Raw genomic sequence first — 27,745 nt, forward strand, 5'->3', positions numbered from 1 at the left:
GTGAGCCTCATGACTTAAGACATAGGTGGAGTGTATAATTGTGGCAATTTTCACCTGCAATGCTATTATGCTTCCTAAGAAATATTAATTACAAGTAATATTTGGCAGCTCTCTCTCAAATGATTGAAATTGGTCTTTCAACATGGTAAGGCGGTTGGGTAGCCCAGTGGTTAAAGCGTTTGCTCATCATGCCGAAGGCCTGGGTTTGATCCCCCTCATTGGTACAATATGTGAAACCCATTTCTGTTGATATTGCTGGAACATTGCTAATAACGTCATAAACCCAAGTCACTCACTCACTTTTTCCACATGGCATATATTGTGAGCACTTCACAAACTTCTTTGAAGGCCCACAGACGAGGGGTCCCTCGGGAAGTTATTGTGGCTCGCTTTTAAATGAATACTAATCGAAACTAGCCAATGCTCAATGCAGACCAAGTGCTGCTACAGAAGATATGTGCCCCTTATCCGTTCCCCTGACCCTCTGAGTGTCTTCACTCCGTTCTGGTCCTGCCCTGTCTACACCTTTGAGAAAGGCACGGACCAGAGGGTTGGCATTAAAAGTAGAAGGGTTGGTCGGGCGATGAGAAACACAAAAAATTAAAATGCTTCCCTGAAGAGTATATCTATTTCTTCATGAGGCAACAGTTGTGACAAGGTCTCTGACAATTTGTGTTCCCTTTCTGATGTATATGAGTGAGTGAGTTTAGTTTTACGCCGCACTCAGCAATATTCCAGCTATATGACGGTGGTCTGTAAATAATCGAGTCTGGACCAGACAATCCAGTGATCAACAGCATGAGCATCGATCCTGATGTATATGAATGGAAACAAGCCAATCCTCACTTAATGAAGACTTAATGCCGCCACATGGGATATATTACGTGCACTTCACTCACCTCCATCAATGTAGCCGAACATGGGATTAGATTGACTTACCACTTCCGGTTCCATGTGTCTAGCATTTTTCATGCCTGACTTACTTGTGTGTAGCAGTAGTTTATAGATATTGGAACAATTGTTTACATTAATAATTTTAAGAATGTTACCTCTATTACATTACTGCCAGGGGGTTGTAAGAACTTTAGGTTTCCTGTGTGCAGTGCATTGAACAGGAATAAAAACAGACAAGCTGATGTAAGGGCCAAGCTTTATTGCAGGATTTGACAGGGGCAACAAAAATACACATCTAAGCTTAGCAAGGAGTTCTCTCCATACCTAGGAGTTGACACAATGATCAAGTGGACACACAATGTCTTTGACTGCAGTCTCTTAAGATAGGATGTCAAGGTGAAGGTCAGGTCACACTTCTGAGTGGGCAGTGATACAGTAACAACTCTATTTCCATGTTGAGACCACATATATAATTCAGGAACCTATCTGAACTGTATTGGCATCCAGGTAGTAAATCATATCATTTGCATCTGGGACTGAACTAAGATGCCATATATTCTCATCTGTAAAATGTTGTCATTACACTGAGGAAACAGAGCATGTGTCATATGGACAAATAATTACCAGACACTTTGAGCACAACTTGTCGATGTGTTCCCAGATTTACTACTGGATCTTTCCTCTCAATACCTACTGGCCATCCTAAAACAGATAGCATCAGATATGTATCCCCCAGCTATTCTCTGACACTGACAACGATGCCTCTTCAACCACTGAGTCTGACCTGACCAAGCCTTGCTCAATCCATACCCGAACATGCTGAAGAACAGATGGTGAGGTGACATCTGATGTTTCTATGTACATATCACAGTACTGCAAATAGCTAACACTCAGTAAGTCTACACAATGTGTCTGTCCTGCTCTAGGTAGACTGGGACTGGCCTACAGAGACTGAATGTTTCCTTCACTCAGACATTATCAATCACCTCCATCCAACCTTCAGCTCTGCGACTGAAATGTGTTCTGTGAAAATTCATAGTGGTTTCACATGGCTCTGAATATCAGATATCAGGTCCAAGACTAGTTAACTTAAGGACTTCATATTTACCACTTTTATTATCAGCTTGATGGAACTTCTGTAGCAGATCATCTTTGTGGACTTTTGAAAATATATCTTATTTTTCTATCCCTGGAAATCTTTCAGATGTTAGATATGATAATCTACTTATAAGATCACAACAATCTGGGTTGAAGTCTAAATGAAATCACTGAAGTTAACATTTACTTAAATTGGTTCCGTGAAATTCTGAAATGTAGTTTTGACTGAAGAGTTCTATTTATTCCATCTCAATACTTGATATGTTTAACATGCTTAACCAGTCTGAAAGTATGCTACTGATCACGCAAATCGAGTTAAAGGACACCCACTACTGGGGTCTGTTGATTGCAATACCCACAGGCCATGACAGACTAATATAAGTCATATGAAAAATGTACGTTCCTTAACTTGTTTTGATTAGTGTATATATATTGACACCAGAACCAACCCTCAGATTGAGTTATCCAAATCTACCATATCTTTAATGCCTGGGAAATATACCATAAACACTAATTAGAACTTTGCAACCAACTTTAACAGATGTAAATAATCATGAAGGTAACCAGTTGATACATAACTTTAGTATTTCTGTAATATTCATCCCAAATATGTAAGAAATAGTGAGAAACAGTATATAAGGAAGAATTTGTGATGTTCAAAATGAGTGGCAGTCATGGCTTCTTTGTCATGTGATGGTTGAGTTTGTGCTAGTACTTGTGATTTGACAAAAAGATTCCAGTCAAAAGGAAAAGGACACCATGATCTTATATCTATCAGTATGTCTTTTATTGATGCAAACATCCCATTTTGCATCACAGCAAAAGTACTTGAGTGGATCACGATGGCCCTTTGATTGTCTTGCAAGCAGCCCACGAAGAAGCCATTGATGACAGGATGGTGACGTGGTGACTGTCTTCCTGTTCAGACCACAGATAGGAAAATAGCTTCACAATGAAATCAGTTTTCTTTAAGTAAAAATGACAGCCAGTCCCAGAAATCATCTGACAAGCAAACTACATCTGTACCAGCTGGATGCTGATGGGTCTTGTAGTCCCTACATGGGCTGCAGATGCTACACTGCATGACTTAACAACACCGACAGTACTTGACCGTATCACATGTAGGCTATACTCTAGCATTCAGATAGAACACACAGCGCTCACACTGCAGTTCAAGCTCTATGCATCATTGTCCTACAGTAGCTATGAACACTCATTATTGTACCATTAGTATTTTCACAAATTTCTAAAAAAAAATTTATTGTTGCAAAATATCTTTACCAAGATTTATGAACACTAGCATGAAGTTATGAAAACAATCCAAATATACAAAATTTATACATTTTGGACAGGCATGAGTAAGGAACTCATTGTCAACTATACTTATCATGATATAGCAACAAGCACTGATATCCAACCAATCCACAAACTGATCTCACTATCACACAGAATACTGTAGCATAGAACTGAAATTATTTACAGGTCGATGACTTATGTGCTCAAAAGTGATGTCTAGAAATATGTCAATTTTCTCTACACGAAAGGCTATGTGTTTCCAAACTCTGTGGAAATACTTGTAGACCTTGTGTGCACAATTCCTATAGTATCTATAGTATATGAAGGAAACCTGAGTGAGTGAGTAAGTGTGCTGGATTTACAATGCTCTCAAAATATCATAGTTGGGGACGCCAAGACTAGTTTTTGCACAGCACACAAGAGTAACTCAAAACCATGAGGCTCAAAACCATGAACAATGGGTCATTATAAAATGTGTGTAAAAATTTGTATTTAAATTAGAAACCAACACTTTGTGTATATCAGAAGAGCAATACTTATTGAGAAATGAGTGAGTGAGTATGGTTTTATACTGCTTTTAGCAATAATCCAGCAATATCACGGCAGGGGACACAGCAATGGGCTTCACATATTGTACCCATGTGGGGAATGGAACCCGGGTCTTCGGCGTGACGAGTAAACGCTTTAACCACTTGGCCACCCCACCGCCCACCTGAGAAATGAAACTCCGAGGGATTATCTAACAACCTTGAACAGGTGTAAGAAATGTTCCAATAAACAGGCTGAGCATGTTGAGTCCATGTTATGCTGTGTATATAACACTGATGACAATGATGAATAGAGCTTGAGCTTACAACACTCGCACACCTGGATAACACTGTGAGTGGCTAACACTAGTACAAGGTGTACTGGTCAGATTGGTACCATGCTGGCAATGGTGAGAGCTAGTGCTCCTGCTTCTTGTCCCCAGAATAAGGATGGACATTGCCCGACTGACTGGAGGAAGAAGGCAACGTTATATGTACACCAGGAGCTCATTCAAATGGACAAGCAAAATCAAGTCTACCAGAAACAATTGTACCAATAAATAAATAAAAATAAGTCAACACTTATTTTGTGCTCAACAAGGATACCCCAAACACATTACCTGAAAAGGTAATGAAACCCGTGGAACTACATTCTCTGTAAACTCCCTTTTTGTGTGGAATGAAACTATAACATATTTTGTAGAAAAGTTGGCCCTTTGAAGATTTCCCATCCAAAACAAATATATTTCAAAGAAGATTTTTTACCTCCCAAAATTTTGTAAATTACAGATTAGACAATTTGTTAGAGGTTAAGAGGCCAAATTTGAATAGGATTTGTTTATGTTTGTCTTAGAATATGATGTCACCCAAGATATGTTGTAAAAGATGTCCAGAATGTAACTGATTTATGAAAACAAAAATGTGCACATGTTCATAAATAAAGCTTTAAAAAACGGCTTAACATGAATCGTGAACAAACAAGCTAATAAAACAAAGTAACGAATGTCCTTGAAGTTCAAACAGTGACATAGTGTTCCTTAATTTAGAAACCAATTCAATAATGGTTCCTAGTCTGCTGAGACAAGAACCTGGATGTTTCTTCTATTTTAAAACAACTGTGTATCACATTTTCAAACTGATTTTTTAATCCCAGGCAAAACACCATAACTAATTGCATTCACTGTTAAGGGTGACAATCAGTTGAATAACTTCCAAATTATGAAATAAATTCAGGAAATTCCTCCAGCAGACTAGATGTCATCACAATGGTATGCATACCATCTGTGCATCACAATTGGGCACAGAAACACAGATGACTAAACAATGGCAAGAACACAATAACACCAATAGCCAGCCAGCCAGCCCTTGTTAGGTAAGGACAGGGTCATGTGACATATCACGTGACCCATCCAAAACAGGTCTAAGATCACAAGTTGGATACCATAGCAACTATGGTATCTTCTCTGCGGGTACTGATCCCGCTAGAATTGCACAAAACATGACAGGATGAAGATTGCATCTCTGCCACAAAACTATGAAGTCTCATTGGATAGTCTACACACAAAACTTTGGTTTAATATCAAAGTACACGACAGGGCGTGGCACTTCTTCATCCACGGGGTGAATGAGGAGCGGCACAAGCTACACTCTAAGAGCGTATTCATCACCTCTGAACTATCACTCAAAGAGACACCATCGATGACAACCAACTACGCTGTCGTGCATGCACATTGTGTGCAGGGTTAACCAATTTGTTCGTTGATGAATGAATTATATCTTTTTCAAAACTCTCCCATGAAATGAAAAGTAACGAAACTAAAGAGTTTGATTTCACCAATGTGCAGATTGTATCCCGGTTCCTTTCTGGTTTGGCAGCTTGTGGGCAAAAAGCAGACCAGAGAGTCAGATCAACCAATCACTCCAAAGTAACACACATAATGCAGGTCCTACAATCCAGGCAATCAGGGCACAGTGGCAAAAATCACTGCCAGACGCACTGAATCTTCATCCCTTGCTTGCCAACACAATTTGTAGCAAATCAATTCGTTGTCAGCGGAATACAGGAAGATCTTGGAGTCATGCCCCACAGTCGCTGGAACCCTGGGTCCCTGAGACTTTCATGTTATTGCAGTGGAAGCAAAATACAGATAATGTCCAACTGCCTTGCGGCAGCAGATGACAGCAACACTACCTCCACGGCCATATACTGGTCATCGTGTCCCATGAATAATGAGCAGCAGCTTCGATGCTGTCCCAGCTGTGATACAGGACCGTGAAGAACACGGCCAAAACAATGGTCCACAGGATGCGCATTCTGGAACAAGGCAGAACAACATGTTACCTTCATGCCATTAACATTGTAAATACATACATTCCTGATAAACAAGCCAACCAAGGCTAGGCCACACCGTTATTTTAACGTTTACAAGAACAGAGGAATATATACTGCACTTTCAGAGTGCATTACATACACTAATGGTAAGAATGTTGGTAATGCAAGTTAGGTTAACCACATGGAATTTAGGGTTGGGGTCGATGAATAATGCACGTGGTAATTCATTATGTGTAGAGATGTTATAATGCACGTTTCACAATTTCATTGACAAAGATTGTTATCAGCAGTTCACCTGAGGGGACAATCAAGAGTTTCACTGCATCAATACTAAAGATTCCTCACACACTGCATCCTCTAGATGTGGGTATGCATTATGCATGGGTTTCTACTTGGGTCCAGGAAGTAGGTGCCACTGGTGGAACCAGGAATTCTTTTGATCCTAACTCAGACTTTATTGTTTAACTTTGTTGAACTCCATTTATATGGAGGTAACCTGCAACTGATTGCAGGACAACCCAGTACTGATACTGTGAGCAATGATGGACAAACCGACCCAGTACATGCCTGTCTATCCTGGCAGGCACCTCGTACAACAAGCACACTTTGTGCCAAGGGCCTGTTATTGGTTGGTATTCACATGGGGAAAGTCACAGAGTAGAATGTAACTGCTTGTGTATAACTTAAAAATAACCTAGCACTGGACATATGGCAACTACAGCTAGTTTCGTTGTCTGATTCAACCCATACTTTGTCAGCCAACTGCCAAATGACAGAATGACATTTTATCTCTGCACATCTCAATCGGTAATACTATCTCACTGGCTTCCTGTACATACTATATATGTTGCTCGTACTATATTCTGTCATTCACCTGATGAAGGGTCAAAAAGTAGCCCAGAAACGTTGTGTTGTAAATATTAAAGAAGTTGTAAATCCATACCATACGCTGTTATGTGTCACAGATAGATTGTCGTAAATTCTAAATATGATGTGTAAGCCTGTACTGAAGTGGGTCCATTCTAGTGGAGTCCATCCTGCTTTGTACAGGGGGCTAATTGGACTGAACTAAGGGTGAGGACATCAGGTTTTAGTTCAAGAACTATGATGTCCTAAAACCATGATCGTTACCTGGATGTCAGAAAGGGAGAGAGGAGGTTTGCTGCAGTGGATACAAAAACAAGCACAACGGCAAGTAGAGCAAGGACAACGTTAATGAGTTTCGTGAGTATTGTCCTGAATGTGACGTTCTCGACCATCTCCATGGAAAGGATCTGTTGCTGTTGCTGCTGCTGTTCCAGACGCTGAATCTGTGGAGATGGACAATGAAGGCCATAGTAAAACATGAAACTCAAAACTAGTACTGAAGTACAAAGATTGTCAACTGGTTTTGTCGAACTTTATTATCTGTTATCTCTACATATAAAAATCAGACAGCTTTAATAGTGAATCAAAATTTTTACAATTCATGCACTAGACAGTTTGTGGCCCAGAGTTTACACATGGAAAGAAAATGTCACATGTTAACAAAACATTGCAGAAAATAATGGGAGAGAGTAGACTTGAATGTCAAAATGCAATATTTTTTATGCTTGCTTTGACATTTGAGCCAGTATGTTTTAACACCACTTTTAGCAAATATTCAAGCAATATCAAACAGCTACACACACTGTAATCACATACGGAATCAAACCCCAGCCAAACACTTTAACCACTAGCCAACCCCAATGCCCTGCAATGAAAGTAGAGAATCATGCTAAAAGCCATCAGTGCCCTCAAACCAAGCTAGCTACTCTGGTATTCCTGGTGTTTACCAAAGTTTGATTGTCATCCAGTAAGATTACATACCCTTGTCTGACAATTGTCTACGAGATCACTGAGGTCCGTTGTTCGTTCATCCAAACGATATTCAATCTTTTCTTCCATGCTGGTGATATCCTGAAGGGAAACAACTGGACAAGTCAGTAATCAACATGGCTTACTTCAAGTTAAAGGTCACATGCAACCAAAAAATCAAACATAATTAAAACACAATTATCACTTCTTCATGACATATAATATGCATTGCTGATTATGAAAAAACAAATAAACAAAATTATAAGCGTATAATCGCAAATCAAAAGTGCAATATTTTGTACTCGGGTTTACCTCCCTCGAAACGAAGCAGCCGGGATACCGAACCCAGTCAGAGCGGGTGGGTGTGCACTCAAGTGTAACGGCTGGTTCATTAGCAGATGCCGCCTTCACGGGTCATTGTGTGTGTATATATAGAAAGTTGGGTTTTGTAAATACATGCTCATTTTTTGTGTAAAACATTTTGCAATCAACAGACATCATAACATGTCATGTGTTCAAGTATCACACCTGCCTGTCTGTGTAATTACATAATGTGACAGAGACCGAACTCGGGCCATAAATCAATGCGTTTTGTTTATGGTGTATAGCCTGATTGGTGTTAAGTTCAAATTGCATGTGGTCAGTGATCGCAGTTGTGTATTGAATATATTGTCATTAGCAGACAGGCAGGCAGACACACTGGTGTCAATAAAACAAGACATTGAGTTTTGTCTGTGACAGCGACATATCTATATCACAGTTAGAAATCGTGTCAACTCTAAATAATGACATTGCTTTTTAAGTATCGAACTGAGAAAGTGACTCGGTAAGAAGAACGTGTGGTGAAATAGACAAATGAAATTATATAAACAGTTTATTTACTGTCATAACATACAAAAAGCTCGCGCCTGTGAGATATCAACAAAAAATTATGAAACTAGCTCACACCAAAGCCTTCACCGAGTATTCACCAGACAGCCCGCTTCCAAGTTGCGCAAACCTATTTCACTGCGCACGTGCTATGAGCGCAGCCAGCTGTTGAAACCCGTATTCCCCAGAAAAGTCTGGGGAAAATTAGTGAAACGTTTGAACTCCGATTTCGCGCGTCTTTTTTCATCGCGTTATTTTTCAACTTTATAAGTTGAATTTGCATTTTTGACGCTTTTTTTCGTTAAGTCCATACCGAAAGGTATCAGAATCTGCAAAGTTGTGTTTTACGTTGCATGTGACCTTTAACATAATATAGAGAACATTAGGCTCAAAAGTAACAGTTAAGACTGCTCATCTCAGCATCTGATGGAAAGAGGTTATGCCATTCCATTTGAACTGACGTGAATGTATATCTAACAACATACAGTCAACAATGTTGTGAATGATTACCAAAAGCACCATGAATTCCATCAAGGTACCTTGACGCCCTGGGTGACTTATGTATCGAAAATCAGATGTTTTATTGGCATTTTAGAAGTTGATGAATAATAAGAAAGGTATGAGAGTGAGTGAGAGAGTTTTACGCCGCACTCAGCAATATTCCAGCTATATGGCGGCGGTCTGTAAATAATCTAGTCTGGACCAGACAATCCAGTGATCAAAGAAAGGTATGATACTGTATGGATAACAACTTCTTTATTATATTATGATGCAGACGTTTCGGTATAGATTATTATACCATTGTCAAGCCTGGCTTGTCAGTTGTTATCTATAAAGTATCATACCATTCTCATTATCCAAAATCAATATGCTAAACTAAACCTGGTTTAGTATTAATACAGTAGACAGTGATGATATCACTCAGAGACCAGTTGTGTGACCACTGACCTGTTTGAGGTTGGTGATTTCGTTCTGATGCAGCTCTGTGAGGTCATTGATCTGATCCTCCTGGCGGTCCACCTTGTACTTCTCCTCGTCCAGCAGGCCCCGCAGTATGCTTATCTCACAGGTGGACGTAGCCTGCACACAACACACAATCAGGTACAGTTAGAAACTAGAAAGTGTTTTTACTCGTAAAAACAGATGTCTCCCCCTTCCCCCAACTCAACGTTGAGACCTCAAACAATTCATTTGATTCTTTCAATTTCAAAATCTCTAGCCTTCAAAAAGACCAAGTACAAATTGTTGCCATGAAAACAGAAAAAAAAAAATAAAATTGAAAAAAACCCCAAACCCTCAAACCCCCAAGGGCACATTTACATGATATGGAGAGGCAGTATAGCAAATTTGGTGAAGATGGGTCAATTAGTTTCAGAATTTTGCTCCAGTAACGATCTTTACCCTTCAAAAAGACAAAGTCCAAATTGTTGCCATGAAAACAGAAAAAAGTGAAATTGAAAAAACCCTGGGAATGCCGACACCGATGGAAACTCAACCAAAAACAATACTAGTATGTCTCCCGACCCTTCAAGGGGAGACATAATCACACTCTTGCAATACCTTGACATTTCCACATTAGTGACAGATACACTACATGGCAATATATTGTTTCTCTTGCACTGCCATTTCAAAAGGTGTCCAGGAATTATTTGATGAAAGCAAAACTAAAAGATGTCATTGTGAAAATCTTGCAGATTCACTGCACACGCAGCAACACATTGGACAACATTTGGACAATGCTTTGAAATACCACCTAAAATATAATCTGAAATGTTTCTTATCCCCTCTGCAGATCCCCATTCCTCAAAATATGTTTCGTAAACATTACATAAAACAAAACAAAATTTAATTGTGGCCAGCAAGGTCAAGGTCAACAAAATGTCTGTCGCATTACCTTGTATGTGTCAAAATCTTCTGCTAGTTTCTGGAGTTGATCTGTGAGTTTCCGATTGAAGTCCTTCATTTCCTCTAGCTCCAGCAGAATAGGGTCAACAATGGCTTGAGTGAGAACAGGAAGTTGCTGTGAGGTATTCTGGGAAGTGGAGTGGGGGCTACTATGTGCCCCGAACCCTGAGCCTGAAGTAATGCTTGATCCTTCATCGTCTGACCCGTACTTGAAACTAACAGACCAAACACACATAATCAGCATGGAGAAACTATAAATTAATAACACTGAATGAAAAAACATAAGAACTGGACAAAAGTTAAATTTACCAAGCTTAATTTTTTTTGTCCTTTTAAAACATTTCATACAATGCTATCAGATTGGTCACTATACAAGTCAATGGTTCAAGAGTACACTGAAAGGTGCATTGCTCGGACACAGCTTCTACTGCATGGGTTGAAGCTGTGCTGCTTGGCAGGCTATTGAGAAGCAGTAACATGGCTTTCGCTGGCTTACACAATATTCACCACTCATAAATCTGGCTTGGAGAGCTACTAATGGCTGCAGATTTGCTGCAGCTGTAAGCACTATTTGTTCACTACTCATAGAACTAAGCCTGCTGCTGTGTTACCAGGCAACAGCTGCAAAGAGCTTTTGTTGCTTTAGGTACTATTCACTTTCTGCTGAGTTACTTGGTAACCACTGCAATACCTGATGCTGCCTTAAGTACTATTCACACACTATAGAACAAACTTTATGGATAACAACTTCTTTTTATTCGTGAGTGCATAATGCTTGACAACGGTACAAGAATCTGTATCGAAACGTCGCACTCACGAATAAGAAGAAGTTGTTATCCATAAAGTTTGTTCTATATTGTACTTCCCAACTTCTAAAATGCCACTCAAAGAAGTTATTCACACACTGTTCACAGAACTAAGCCTGCTGCTGTGTTACCAGGCAACAGCTGCAAAAGCTGATGTTAAGCACCATTCACTTACAGCTGAGTTACTTGGTAACCACTGCAATACCTGAGGTTACCTTAAGTACTATTCACACACTACTCACAGAACTATCTGCTGTGGTGCTCAGCTATCCAAGCCTGCAGTACTACAACATAATCTACAAGAAGCTGTCTACACCAGAACACACACCACACCCATACACACATTCACACTACACACACTTGCTAATTAACGCAGAACTAAGTGGGAAACTAAAGAGGACAAAAACACCTACAGTGAACTTAGAGGTATTAATGTGAAAGAACTGACAACGAAAACTACGAACATGCAAAGCAGCCTGTGATATGGAGGAGTATGGTGGTGTTATGGTATGAAGCACAGTGAGAGGACGTGGTCTTGTGATTCAGTCAGTGTCTAGGGTGTCACACTGATTAGGCTGACAGACACCCTGCTGTACATACGGCCCACACAAGCAGTCGGACACTTGCTGAAGACACTTCTAGAATATCAATGAACCAGGCGTAAAGGCCATGTTTTGGAAAAGGAAACCTCAGAAAGATGGCAACCTTCTGAATTTGATTTGGACACACTGTAATGGATCATGATTCTCATTGATAATGAGAGGCTTTTATCAAATTTAATGATGAAAAAATGATTTCCAGAATCTTAGTCCTGAGAAGTCTTTTATAATCATTCTGTTAGTTTTAGTGCTTCAACCTATGTATGAATGGGTCCTGTGTACAGCAGGGCCCTGTGACCGATTACTTACTCTGTTCCTACTGTTTGTCTGCATAGCAAGATAAAGTGATGTTAAACTCACTACACAAACTCACATGACACTTCCTAGCAATGATCCACAACACGCCTAACACATCATACCAAACATGACTCAATATTCTAAGGGTTTCACATTACCATCATACAGATTCTAAAACAAAAGCTTCCTTGCTCAAGTTCATTTGTAAATATTGTATCTCCATCACTGAACTACTGACATATTTAAGAGTGACAAATTGGATCACATGACACAGCCCAGTGATCTGGAAGATAGTTTGTCATCATACAGATATATCATTGTTCAGGATATAAATCACTTTCTGATTCTTTCTGGGATAAACCATTTATGATTTTCTGTCTTCATCTGGGATATCAGTCTGGGATAGCCAAAAGTCAAAGCCTGTATCCATTAACATGTCTTTCTGAGTAGTAATCTCAGCTAGCATCCATCAAATTTTAAGCAGTAAAATCTACTGCATGTCATGCCAAAAGACATGTTTGAGTAATAGCAGAACCTGTCATCCTGCCTGATATAATTGAGCGCACCTGGTCAATACCACCTAGAAATCTCAGAAACATAACCCTCTGATCCATCAAAGACCCACATTCTGTCTTACATAAATGAGTGCGTATAGTTAACGCTAATCTCTGGAACATAACTCTCCAACAATTTGAGATGGGTTAATTGATATCACCTGGACAGCTTGAAGAAAGAAAACATTTGCCTTTTCAACACAGCCCAATCCCAGAGTGCAGAAGACTGATGTCAGATTGACAGAGTGACTTGTTATTGTGTCTACAGTAAAGCAATGTCTAGTCTAGGAAGCAAGTTAGAGGATGAATCAGACATGTTAAATGACTAGCAACCATGCTGTCCTCACAGAGGTCAGCCCTGCATGCTGCTGTGAACTGCCCGGCACAGCGTGATCAGTGTGACACAGCATGGTCACAGCATGACCCAGCATGACATCAGAGAAGTCTGTGTGAAAGCCACCACTAACGCTGTATTGGTCTAATGTACCCCACCATTGGTGACACTGACGTTTGTGAACCAGACTCTACATCAAAACATGCTTAGTCACATGTTGACACGTTTTTATATCATTGACAAATGTGTACTTGACACTCGTGAAACTGGTCTTGTACCTCAGACGGATATCTTTCTCCATTCTGTTAATGACTGACAATAATGACCACTGAAACACCAAGATACAGTGTGTTGATAGGAGGAAAAGACTGTCGGGGATGGTTCCTTATATCCACTTAACACAACATAATTACCATCTAAAACAATGTCTAATTGCTACCACTATTAGTTCCGCCTCATCAGCATTCCTGAAGTTTGCCATGTTCAATTCCACAGTGCAGTAGATAAAATAAGATAGATTTTCACACCACTGAATGTCCTCCATGGGAAACCAACACCCAATGAATCCCTTCACCTTCAAGCACTAAAGTGATCTTCAACCCATCAAAATATCCTTGATCTCTTACCTGGCAGGTAAAGTTCCTCCTGAAGGCTGCCTAGTTTCTCCATCTTCCTTCTCTTCCTCCATTTCTGTGAACAAATATATGAAAATATGAATGCTTATGGTTTCTGTGTTCAGGGCTCGATTTAGTGCTTTCTTACTTGCACTGGTGCAACCCAATATTACAAAGTGCAACCTGGTTATTAGTCTAACTTGCACCAGGTGCAAGTAAATTTTGAGTGGCTAAACTTCTGAATAAAACATCTAAATAAATCAATAGCATATTTCTTACATTACATACTGCAATAAAAGCAGTGCAACTGGAATTTGGATGGTGCAACAAGGTTTTTATCTTAGGTTGCACCTGGTGCAAGTAGGTTAACATCTCTTAAATCTAGCCCTGGTGGTTTTTTAAAAAAAAGCATTATCATTGACATCTGGTGCAGCGATCATGACAAGAGAGTATCAAAGACACGACAGCGAATTGAACAATATCTTAGACCTGTTATGCTATGCCAGCTTGACGTTTGTGTCTTAACATCTCACACAGTGGGAAAAACTAGGGCTTAATATCATGGGTAAAATCCGACCCTGTCAGAGTAGCGTATATTACCACCAAAGTCATTAAGTCTGACCTGCAACAAGCATGGACTGCTTCTAACATAGACTTCCATCTAGGCTGGATTACCAGGTACCAAGTAAATGAATGTTGTTTAATGTCATCGCCATCAGTAGGCAAACCAGTGGTTCAACACATGCTCAATGCCCCAGACCCTGGTGGATCACTGCTCTAAGACCTAATGCTCAAATCTGTGATTTAATATCAAATGATTCTCAATGAGAACCAGGGCTGTTCTTAATTGCAATGATGTGAGTTATTTAGTATGGGTTTATGCTGCAGTTGGCCACTTTTAGCAACATTCCAAGAACATCATGACAGGGAACACCAGAAATGGGCTTCACACATTGTACCCCTGTGGGGAATCAAACCCGAACCGTCAGCATGACAGGCGAACGCTTTTAACACTAGACTAACCCATCGCCCCAGCAATGATGTGATAATTCATTAACTTAGAAGATTGTAGGGATATACTCACTTAATTGATTAATATTGTCAGCACTTCCAAACTTGTTCTTTATTAGATGAGCAAATTCTTTGGGTTTTGCGACTATTGTACTGCAAAGGACAAGGGAAATCTGTTAAAATCCAATCTTGAGACAGCATGAATCTAAAATCTAAACAATCAAATGACACCAAAATTTTCTCTTCCCCCCCCCAAATAACCACACATTTTAGGACAATAGAAATTCTCAACCAATAGTAAATTACACGTACATATATACAAGTAAACATATTTAGTGAGATTGACAACTGACTGACTGAGTTTGGTTTTACGCCGCTTTTAGCAATATTCCAGCAACATCACGGCGGGGGACACCAGAAATGGGCTTCACACATTGTACCCATGTGGGGATTCGAACCCGGGTCTTCGGCGTGACGACCCAACGCTTTAACCATTAGGCTACCCCACCGCCCCAGATTGACAACTGAGCTAAAACATTGAACACTAAATTTACAAAGTATCCACACATGTATTATTGAAATTTCACCTAAAACACTAAGCTTAAAAAAGAATATTTTGTTAAATGGACTGTTTGTAACCGATAAGACAAAATATGATTTTCTTCTGATGATCCTTCAGTCAAGTGTATGACAGTATGACATTTGTACTGGTAGTACTATATACTTCAACTTACTCTTTGGCTCCTTTAATGTTGTCTACGACTCCACTGAAGCAGAACACAAACCAATATTATACAACCACAACAGAACTGGCAAGTAGCTATCAAACTGAATCTATTACAGTCCGTTTGACAAGAATTGCTCACTAACACAAAATCTAATAATTGCAACAAAACCAAATTTTGCAGTCACATAAAATCGACAGACCAACTGTACAAAAGTTGTTCAAGAAACGATCATTATTTTGTTGTCACTTTTCGCTATATTTTACGAGGGGGGACCACTTGCTTGGTAGAACAGCCAGGTGTGTGAGTTGCACATGTGAGCAATTCATCGGTCTCAAATGAAATCAAAAGGACTGTAACAAGAATCAACGAATATCAAAATGCTCAAAATGGAATTTCAAATATTAAGGGTAAAGTGAAAGAAAACAAGGAAGTTATTTTCAAAATGAAAAAAAAAATCTTCAAAATTTCTAAAGAGAGCAACTCACCCTGAGAAACCTGTTATTCCATCTACAATATTGGCACCCACATCTCTGCAAAAACAACAATATATTTAAAAATACTGCATGTAACCCTAAGATTCTGTTAATGCTGATATTGAGATAAGTGTCTTCAACTACTAAATACCTACATACAATATATCAAAGGCCTATTTAGCAAAGTCTCTTTCAGTAAATGTAAATTTCATCCCTTTGTAATATGGTTGCCTTGGAAACACAGTTACCATTTTAGCAAATACAATGCATGCATAAACTGTTCATCCTAGTACATCATGAAATATTCATGTTCAGAGATCAGAGATAAAAATTAATAGCAGAGATGAGTTTGAGGAGGAAACTTAAAAAACAACCTAAACAGATTCATGTTTTTCCCATGCATATCATATTTCTAACTGAGGAACAATGGATCATACTTTCTGTTCTAAATGCAGGAAGTGACTGGTGATTCATTTAATGAAAAACGATATATATACATGTGTATACTCAAACTAAACGCCAACATAAATCTGCTCATCAGTAAAACATATGGAGTACTATAAAATCAAAATGTAACAGTGCTTGCAATTTTCTTGAAGATCAAACAGTACTTCATAACTAATACAGAGTTCATACAAACTGTCTGGAACCGCCCAGTCCAAAAGTTTCAACTACAAAATTCCTCATTACTGCAGTTGCAGCCAGTGAAACCACTCACCCCATCTCCAACAAAGGCCAAAGTGTCAAAGAGGTACCAGTGTCCTTCTACCCAACCCTTATCCCAAATGGCATCTGACAATCCTCCAGTCTGACTGGCATGAAATATTAAGCATGTGTATCTCTATCTGGCTGTGAGTGTGGGACAACTGTGGAGCAGGATGGCCACACTGAATCAGCAGCGTAATCTACATTGGTTTATAATCAAATTGTTATCGCAGACATCACATGTGTCCAGTGCCTTATATTGACCACTAATCAATGTATGGAAGCTCTTTGCAGACATAACACCCTGATTTCATAGCTACAGGCACCATGTGCTTCATAAAGCAACATGATCAATGTAATGCAGATGTGCTTGTTGCGAGTGTTCCAAAACCCTAATTAAAAGAAGAGGATTTTACACTGAGATCAATATATGGTGTTGCTGTTAAAGCTAAAGGTATGATTTTTAGACATGAGAATTATTTACCATTGGCATATTAATATCCAATAGTAATGCTAATTTGTGATGTGAAGTTTACTGATTTGTAATGAAAAATCAATTTAATTCAAATTAAGCAAAAGAATAAAACATACCCTGCAGATGTACTGAAGTAACTTGGATGAAACAAGGCATCAGTAAAATGTAATTAGTGGTGTGGAAACAGTGTGTGTGTGAGCAGACAATTTCAGCGACAGAGTTCCCCATAGTTAAATTAAGAACACAATTTCAATTTAAATCTACTAACAGTTTTAGAAGCAAACAGTTAGTTGAATTATGGAGGATTTATTGCGATATGTAACAAGCGAGTCTGGTTTCCTACCTCTTTGAAAAGTATTTCAGTTATGGTGTGAAAGCTTAATGTGGGCAGAAACCCATGGAGAAACCATGGTTACCAAACCCCATGTGCTTGGTGCTGACAGCCCATGGATCACATTGGGAGGAAACTTACATTTTACCCTAATGACAGATTCAGCAATATTCCAGCGATATGGTGGTGGTTTGTAAAAATGATCACCATCATTGATCTGTGCAATTGGGATGCGATGATATATCTCAACCAAGTCAGCGACAAGCATAGGTTGCTAAAGACCAATTCTAGCCGTGATCTTTACAGGTCCTGGGAAAACTATCGTTGGTTGGTTTGTTTGTTGTTTAACACCTCATTCAGTAATATTCCAGTGATATGGTGGTGGTCTGTAAATAATCGAGTCTGGACTAGACAATGCTGTCATCAAGATCATCGATCTATACAATTGGGATATGATGACATGTCTCAGCCATGTCAGCGCCAAGCATGGGTTGCTTAAGACCAATTCTATCCCTGATCTTTACAGGTCCTGTGAAAACTATGGGATGGAACTCTACAAGGCATGCTGCAGCACCTTTGATCCCTTGCATTTCCTGAAAGAAACTCAAACTTCACAAAAAATCAACCAGTGTAAAACGATGCTGTAAGATGAGTAACTTACTTGAGCCCTTGGCCGACATCACGCAGCCTGTCTTTGGCTTGTTTGTGGCCAGGAAGTCCACGCCTCTCAATGTCACTCAGTTTCCGCTGGTAGTTCTCCAGCTTTTTCTGCAGCTGATTAATGCCCTGAGCCGACTTCTGGTTGCGCTTCTCGAAAACTGTCTTGATGCGCTGAGCCTGTTGCTTGTCCTCTGTGCTGGACGCAAGACGCAGGTACTCGTTCACGTTAGCTGCAACCAGCAAGAGGAAAAAATTTGAATTTTCTGAAAAAGCAATCCTAAAATGAGCAATTCCTTACACACAACAGGAGACATGTATGACTTATAAGAGGAAAGTTCTCACCTTCTTTATGTGCCTGTTCAGTCTTGATCATCTCTTTCGTCTTGTCAATCTTTTGGTGAAGGTGATCAATGGCTGCCTTGACTCGACTAGACTCCGATGTCTCGGGCAAGGGATGAGCATCCACCTCATCCACATCATCCAGCATCGTGTCAATGCTACCGCCATTCTCCTTACTGCTTGTGTCTAGCTGTAGGGGCAAAATGGATGAGGTCAAGTAAATTGTAGTGTATGACAGTCTTTTAATGTAAAACAGAAAGGAGCCCAGAGAATCTATTCATTCTTAGAAACCGAAATCTTTTTGACTTGACAAAGAATTGTACCAGCTTGGGAGAAATGCAATATTTTTCTCTGTTTAAGAGACTGCAAATTATCAAAAGACTGATGAAATGACTCCTGCAGTCCAGTAACCACAACAGTGAATACTCAATAATTCCAAGTTCAATAGCATCTTGTTATAGGTCTATGTTAGTAATTTCTGGATCATGACATAGCATGTAAGATTGGGCCTCCACTGGACACCAAATGACCCACGATGACCTCCAACCTACCATCTCTAGATCCTCTGTGCTGCGCCTCAGCACATCATCTAAGGGCGGTGGATGCAGTGTCCCTGACCCATAATGCACTCTGATAGCAGGACTCAGGGTGTCAGGTGACGGCTGCTTCTTGGGAAGGCAAGGGCTCTTACTCTGGCCTTTCTTGAAGTTCTTCAGTGGTGGAATCTTCCCCGCATCTGATTTCTTCCTGCAGAACAGAACAAGACCACGGTCTGAATACAAGACAACCCACTGCAGACCTTACCATTGTGGAAGACACAAATCAAAGGAGTGGCTCTCAGTGAAGACGTCAGACACTGCCAGTGCAGCACAAGAAGCTGTGTGATGATCAAAGCTTGTGTAAAGTTTGGAGTGTGGCAGGAACATGTATCTTATATAGAAAATGTCACTCAATTACTACACCATCCCTAAATCACTTGAGGGGTCTTCCTCTGTGAACAAACTGTCAACTATCATCAAATCTGCATCTTGACTGTCACTGTCAGACAGTTTCGGTCCTTGTAAGATTTCTATGACAGAAAGCTCACACAAATGGTAATACAAAATGTCTTGACTCATTTTATATATCTTCACCATCAGGGCTGGAAGAGGCTAGTTATACAGACAATTCATTTAGCATAAATGGATTACAGAGATAACAATCTTATTTTCTTCATCCATGGAGTGAGTGAGTGAGTATGGTTTTACACCGCTTTTAGCAATATTCCATCAATATCACGGCAGGGGACACCAGAAATGGTCTTCACACATTGTACCCATGTGGGGAATCGAACCCGGGGTCTTCAGCGTGATGAGCAAACACTTTAACCACTAGGCTACCCCACCGACCCTTCATCCATGGAAACCATTTGCTGTCAACATGGCTATGTTCTGAAAATGTCAAACTATTCCAATCTGTAAATCTGCAGAGTTACGTGTGATCTGTCCAAATAAGAAGTCACCAATACAATAGTAATAAAACTACTGTTAATCCCATGATGTCAAACAACCTGGACAACTTACCAACTGAACAACGGGGAAAGTTCTATGGATATACAACTTCTTTATTATCAATATGAGCAACGTTTTGGTGCAACTACTAACACTGTTATCAAGCAAGTGTTGAACTTGCCAGTCCTTCAGGCAGGTCATGAATGGACAAGAAGGAATGTATAGCTTGGGTAATATCTACATTTCACCCCCCAATTTTGTAGTGCAAGTCCACTCTGATACCATGCCAACATGGATACCCAACTCAGACTAGAGGTGGTCCGATTAATTGAAATAATCGAAGATTGGTCGTAGTGACTAAACGACCAAGCAATCGATCACAATTTCTCATAATCAAACACAAACAATTCTGGAACACTTGTTTTCATCAACAATATTTTTCACATAGTTGGTTTTGTCTGTTACATGTCGTAAGCACTACAAGCGTGTTTCAAGTCATGATTGAATTCATCTAAAAGATTCCAAGAAATTTATGTTCCTAACATACTAGTCATCCTTTAAAGATGTGAAATTTTGCCAATTTTTTTCCTTATTTTTATGTGCATTAACAAATTTCATAAATGACACTAACCAATTATTTTCGATGATTGATCGGTAGTAATGAACCAATCATCAATTATGAAAATTTAACCAATTCCCAACACTAACTCGGACACATTGTACTGACTCTGTGTCGACCACTCTGTGTCATACACTTATTGCAGAGAGCCAGGCTGGGTGACAACAAGTACCATCTATTAAGGTATTTGGGTATGGTGAATCAAACCAAGGGTTCAAACCACAAGCCTTCTTCTCTCTAACTACACCACGTAGGCGGTTTGACAGTCAATCTGTTTCCTTCCATTTCTAATATATACAGAAAACATGTCGTCCAGCATGAGCGAACACATTGGAAGGAGATGCTAACTGCATACTGAAACACATCTGGATGTGTCAGCCCTTAATTCTTTTAAGTACTTTCCCCTTTTCAAGATTATTATTGTATGCTATCAGGTTTCCATCATGTACATAAACGATACATAATATCAGACAGACTGGGTTGTCTCCCTTAGACTGCTTAGCAACCTCAGATCTGCCAGATGTGAACACTCCACATTCTCGGCCAGGTCAGACTAACTGCAGGCTATTGGGGGCTTAAAACGTGATAACCAGGTGATGTCTTCACACACAATACATATATGAGAATACTCCTCAGCTTCACTCAGTAATCAATGGCTGTAATATCCCATCTTGTGAAACATCCTGCACTGACTGACCTCTGTAAACAACATGCTGTACAAACAAGTAGAGGTGATGAGTTTCTTGAATGAATCTTTTTCTTCCAATGCTCACATTCTTAAGTCAGGATCAGCCAATATCTAACATTACATGTCAAGTTATTCACTTGTACTAGTCACGATTATCTAAACAGATTTACATGTAAAACAGCTCCCGAGACAAATTTCTGTTACCATGACAACTTACTTCAAGGCCAATTACACTTAATAACCCATTCAGGACAAAGGAATTAATTCTTCCCTCATAAAATGAAAGAAACAGCTCCCATTCTGTGTCCCTATCTAGAACTATTGAGCATGTTGAATGAGAAAACCACATCCTACTGTGATGATAATGACAAGCAAAACAATCCCCACAGGTGTTGGTCAGGCAGGTGCTGGTGAGGCAGGTGTTGACCAGCAGGATTATTGCAAACACATAAGTAGAACTAGGAAGACAAGTCTGTTCTTGAATCAAAGAATTCTTTCAATTAAAGCCATTAATAAGTGAAACTATTACTTGGTTATACATGTATCAATGTATGAAACACATCTACTTTATCATAAATCTGTTGCCTGGAGTGAATTTCTACAGGCTTTTCATTACTGAACCCCCCACCCCCTAAAAAACAACGGAATTTTACCGAGAACATGTACTGCTATCATACCTAAAATAATCTATTATTCATATCCTATCATACCAAAAGCCAAAGGTACCCAATCATATCAACATGAAAGAGTGGATCAGCTGATTCTAAAACACACTAATACAATAGTACACTTACTTTTTTATTTGAAGTCAACACCATGTTAGTCTCCTGAGATGAGGTAAATAGCCAAGTCCAAACAGTTACCAAATCAGCATGGAGTACACCAGTCACAACGCCATCACAAGTCCTTCAAGTTATCAACACACTGCAGCAGTTTCTCAAGTACTGACACTCAACCAGTAGCTGTTTCACTGCTCTTACTGCACATCTATAAATAGGTTCTTGACTTGCCAGCAACATAAGGTGACCAACTCTCCCTATTGAAATTAAAGTAAATATACCCAGGTCATACTTTTGTGGCCCTCGATCAGGCCATACCAGAGGACTTATATTTCCAGTGGTGTGATCATTGAACAATCTCCATGGCTCACTTGCCCAGCTTAATAGGTTGTGGTGTAATTGTCCTCAGCTGTGGTGCCCCCTGCTTGGTAGGAAATTTGAATGAGAGGAGTCACGTTATGCTACTGTGTCTATTCATATACATCAGTCTCAGCTGACTGTCTCTGCTGGGAGATCAACATGCTCCTTTATCCTTAGTCTCCCATTGCCTACAATTGTCAAACATTCATATATCAGATGTCACTTCCTCAAAGACAAGGCTGGTGCGTTCTTTGAAGATCATTCCCTGAGGCTCGTCTCTGATCCTTCATGTAAACTTCATGAAAAGTCCAATTTCCTATAATCAAATAGCATGACCTGGACGGTATGATAACAGCAGGTCACTGGTCAGGTGATCCTTGCATTAGCACAGCCTAACAAAGACCTGGGTCTGGCTAAGCATGGAGGAATGCCCTGGAGAGTCTCACTGCGTGTTGATCAACAGGAAATTGGAGCGTGACACATAGGCTAAGTTTAATGACTTAATGTGCATGTAATGACAGCTGTTTGAGGGTGAGGGGATGGCCTGAGGTGCTGACATACAAACTGGAAGAGATTTCACTTGAATGCTGATAGTGGGTGGGGGGAGTGTGGGGTTAGGAGGGGGTCTCACTCGACACAATGCTGACATAACGCTCATGTAATTCCCAGTGAGCTGGAGTTATAGTTGTAGCATGACGTGACAGTCATAGATATAATTGGCGGAGCTGACTCAGGGATATATGGTAATGCAGACAGTGGGAGGGGTAAGGACGGAAGAGATCAAGTTTATGTTTTGGGTCTACTTATACATGGGAAAAGAAAGTCAGATGGCAAGATATGTGTAAGCTTAGATTTGCTGTCATATATAGTTTGTGGCGTGTCGCATGTTAGATGTTGGTTCATTTGGGACAAATATCATCTCCAATGTTATAGTGTAAAAGGGTTTCAGGAACACAAGATACTGTTCCATGTACAGTGATTCAGATGGAGTAATACCTACACTCATTGCATGACTTCACCTAGATAGAATATGGGTTTGGTGAGAACTAGATTCAGATGACAAAGCATCATACTGAAAAGTACACATGACACAGGAAATAGGAAGGAGTGGAGCGCAATACTGTAGTGGTAAGGCATCTGCCTATCACGCTGAAGGCCCAGGTTCGATCCACGGTGGAGGCACCTAGGTTCGGGTCCTGAGGTGGGCGTAGTATCCTTGGACAAGATACTTAAATCCACATTGTCTCAGTTCACCCAGCTGTAAAATGGGTACCCATGAGGATGTGCTGGCAATGTGAGTGCTTAGTTCATTGCGCCTAACAGGCAGCATGGCTGTATGATCCCCAGGGAGTTGAAAAAATATCGGAAAGTACGACAGTGTCCAATGACCGGGGATAGTAATGTACATAGCGCCATGAGCAGGCAATGTGCCTGGATATGAACGCCATATAAGCGGACTATTATTATCATTATTATTATTACTCCCTGCCATGCTGAGAGAGAGCAGAGTATCATCAGCTCAGCAAATCTTAAACAATACAACACAGCAATAAAATCTGAATGGCTCGGTATATTGAAAGATAAATTAGTGTATTTCTTCAGTTTATTGTGGTTTCAAATGTAATAAAAACTTCCTGATACAGCTATAACCTTGACAAGTAATATAGTCATGGAAACGAATAAGGGAAAACATGAAAGTACAAGTGTTCCTTTATTTATTTCCAGATTTTTACCAACAGTGCAATATAAAGCATGACATGAAACCCGGAAAAGAGTATAGGAACACTTGCGCTTTTGTGTGTTCCATTATTTGTTTTCATGAGTATATTTCCTGTGTTTTATATGGCGAAAATAGTATGAAGGACATTGAGGGTGGAGACAACATATTGGATTCACCTACTCAAATCACATACCAACTGTTTGTACCCAGCCCAAAGATAAACATTGTTGGTGTTGACGAAGAAAAAAAATATTCCCACAAAACTGCAGCGGAGTGCTAGACAACGTATGCAGTGTGGCAGTTGGATTGTGGGAATGATGATCACAGGGGCCGGGGCTGAGAATGAGAGGGATGAGAATGAGGAAGTTTTGGTTGTCAACAGGAAGTGCACAATAGGCCGAGGTCTCCCACACCGAGAAACTGGGTTAAACGTGGTATCTATATCACACTGTCCTGACTCCCCTCTACACTCAGGTTGAAATATAGTGTGTGGAACTAACATGCGGGAGTGTTCCTGTAATAACGTAACTGAGCGTGTAACAATGTTTTTAACATGTGTAAGTGTGAGGCTCACAAGGAATATGAAAACTTTAGTTTTGACAGACAGAACAGACAATGTCTAGAGTGGCACACCAACTCCATCAGTAGGTAGTATGTATAAATCAAAGGTGACACATCATCGGACAGGAAATGAGTCATGCAATACGTGACAAGAGGGAAAGGCCCACCTGCAGGCCGGGTTCCATCATAACCAGTATGTTGGCTGCAGTGATAGGACAGCAGGGATAAAAATACTTTTTTTTCTAAGTGTGCCTAAGGGCACCAGGCAAAGACTTTAAATGTGCCTTTCCGAAATCAAGAGTGCCCACTGTGGCACATGTTTTTCGGAATAAATGACTGTAGCAATGATGATGATGATTTGAACCTGTTTTCTGTTATCACTGATATGTCTCCTGTTTAAGATGGCTTTCTTAAACTTCATTTGTTCTACTTTCCCAACACCTTTAATAGCTAAGAATTTTGTGACAGGTTCACTTGTTCAATATATCTTACATACACAATTATCTCTTCAATAACTGAACTATTAGTACTCCCATCACTCTGTTTGTCATTTGTGTAAATGTTTTGGGGATTAAATATGACTTGAGGTGAGTTATGTCTCTAAAACTTTAGGCGTGCCTTAAGGGCACCGAGACCATTTTTTATCCATGCCATTTCAATATTTACCGTGCCATGGCACACTAACATATAGGGTATTTCAAACCCTGGAGAGGGTTGGCAGAGGTTACTGGGGAGCATTAGGACACATAGATCTCCATCTTCACGATCATGTCATAACCCTAATTCCAATCTTTTGTTGTACTTTTCAACATAGCAAAATATCTATGATATCTTTTTCAACAACCACCAGAATAATAATACAGATAGCCATTTGCTTCAGCACGTTTCACTAACATCACTTTCAACAGTATTTAGTATTATGGGTGTCAGCTAAATATGGGATGAAAACCTTAATGATGCAGATCTGAGAACTTAACCACTTTGGCGAACTAATGAGCACAGGCATAGTGCTAACAAACATGGAAAAAAGGTTTTTGGCACACCTTCGTAACCCAAATCTGCTTTGTCAGCTGTAAGCTTAAATGGTTGACTTGGCCATCTCCTACCCAAATGGAGGAGACTGATGTGAGGGACTATATAATACTTTCCCTGCCATGAAATCAATCGAAACTGAAGGCAAATATTTCTTAGTGGTATCCTTTCTCCCACCATGGATATGATTATCCAGTCATAAGAAATGTAACGTATGTTTCACCACTGCTTGAAGTAGAAACTTCATAGACTATCCAAATCACCTCACACCAGCCAGAGACCATATACTGGTATATGGGAGACCATATACCGGTATATGGTCTCTGCACCAACATTAACATTATAAATCAATGCTAATTAAATCCAGTTGTTATGAGACAAGAAAATGTTCTTAACAAAATAGTATCCCAGGAGACATGAAAACTTTGATGCACCACATAGTAAATGACCTGTATTGATAAACTGTAACCTCATATTCCTACCGTGACTGCGGGCTCCAGATATTTAACCCTCATATCAATATGGTTCTCGATATTCTGCAAACAAACACTTTACATTGATATTCATACACAGCTGCTGACGTTTGGATAGAGAGTACAAGAAAGGCATGACATGGTTATATTCAATTCTACTGGAAACTTGTAACCTAACACATGGAACAACTTTCCCCATAAATATGAACCAGGCTCTGTAGCTTTTAACTTGGCATATATGTTAATGAAGATAGTCATACATTAAAACTAAGATTAAAATTATACAATAAGCATGTAGATCACAATAATGTGTAAATTCTCATACAACATTACTGTTATCAATAAACAGTTATTGTAAACAAATAAATACATACAAATAAACCCAAGAGGCACACACTCTGTAAACACTAGTGAACTCACAGCAATATGTCACTTGGTTGTCTTGACTCAAATCAAATATTTACCATTCACTATGATCTCCTAATAACCTGGCAGATATGTCATACGGTTGTCATGGCTCAAATCCAATATCTATTTGCTCGACTGTTTCTAATTAGTACAGGTTTACTCAGTGAGCAGTATAATGTAAGCTAACGCACCGCCCACCACCACCACCACCAACCTTGTCTGCTGTGTCAATGCCCCAGCTGTGAAGCTCTACAGACATGTAGGTCACTATACAACTCCACAGCTGTTCAGGAAACTCGGAACATCTGACAAACTGGGGATTCCCCCACTCATGTGGTCAGCTGTGTAACGGAGGTCACCCATTTTGTGAAAGGTAGTCTTACAAAATAACTGTAGTCTATTTAATTTAACAAAAACAACCTCAGTCTAAATATAAACTGAACCAACTCAGACATCATATTCCTCATGAAATCAGCATTAGGAAACAAAATTATATGACAGAAAGTGTCTGTGTAAGAAAAGACTTAGACTAATATTTAGTCTCTGAAATTAACATATTTTACAGAAAAAACAGTTCCTAAATTAAAATCATACAATATAATGAAAAGGAGCCCAGAGACTTTCTTCATTTACTAGACTTGCCACATATTCTAGACTTGCATGGGCTTTTTTAATTGTTTGATCGGCATTCTAGAAGTTGGTGAGTCAAAAATGAAACATACACCTTAATGGATAACAACTTCTTGTTTATTGCGTTAAGCGACATTTCAATGTAGATTCTTACATCTTTATCAAGCTGAAAGTGACTTTATGGAGGACAACTTCTTATTTATTGCGTTAAGCGACGTTTCCATTCTTACATCGTTATAAAGCTAAAAGTGACGATGTAAGAATCTACATCGAAACGTTGCTTAACGCATGGGCTTTCTTG

General features: G+C 39.6%; 1 protein-coding gene across 7 annotated transcripts in view; it reads right to left on the reverse strand.

Moving 5' to 3' along the window:
- Positions 1–4,729: 4,729 nt before the first annotated feature.
- Positions 4,730–27,745, reverse strand: part of LOC124259006 (transmembrane and coiled-coil domains protein 2-like) — a 94,951-nt gene continuing 71,935 nt past the window's right edge. For 5 of the 7 annotated variants that reach the window (XM_046693072.1, XM_046693066.1, XM_046693070.1 and 2 more), the window contains 13 exons: positions 19,236–19,431; positions 18,688–18,874; positions 18,347–18,575; positions 16,187–16,231; positions 15,708–15,740; positions 15,047–15,126; positions 13,975–14,038; positions 12,473–12,490; positions 10,748–10,973; positions 9,802–9,933; positions 7,996–8,085; positions 7,279–7,457; positions 4,730–6,129 (listed from right to left, as the gene is read on the reverse strand). In XM_046693072.1, the coding sequence (XP_046549028.1) occupies positions 6,003–6,129; positions 7,279–7,457; positions 7,996–8,085; positions 9,802–9,933; positions 10,748–10,973; positions 12,473–12,490; positions 13,975–14,038; positions 15,047–15,126; positions 15,708–15,740; positions 16,187–16,231; positions 18,347–18,575; positions 18,688–18,874; positions 19,236–19,431 (1,606 nt within the window). In that variant the 3' untranslated portion in view covers positions 4,730–6,002. Of the gene's footprint in view, positions 6,130–7,278; positions 7,458–7,995; positions 8,086–9,801; positions 9,934–10,747; positions 10,974–12,472; positions 12,491–13,974; positions 14,039–15,046; positions 15,127–15,707; positions 15,741–16,186; positions 16,232–18,346; positions 18,576–18,687; positions 18,875–19,235; positions 19,432–22,276; positions 23,113–27,745 lie in introns of those variants that run through there. The other 2 variants (XM_046693071.1, XM_046693067.1) reach the window with 2 other exon arrangements.

The sequence above is a fragment of the Haliotis rubra genome, unplaced genomic scaffold, assembly GCF_003918875.1.
Source record: "Haliotis rubra isolate DU_JTF1 unplaced genomic scaffold, ASM391887v1 Scf705, whole genome shotgun sequence".
NCBI lineage: Eukaryota > Metazoa > Mollusca > Gastropoda > Lepetellida > Haliotidae > Haliotis > Haliotis rubra.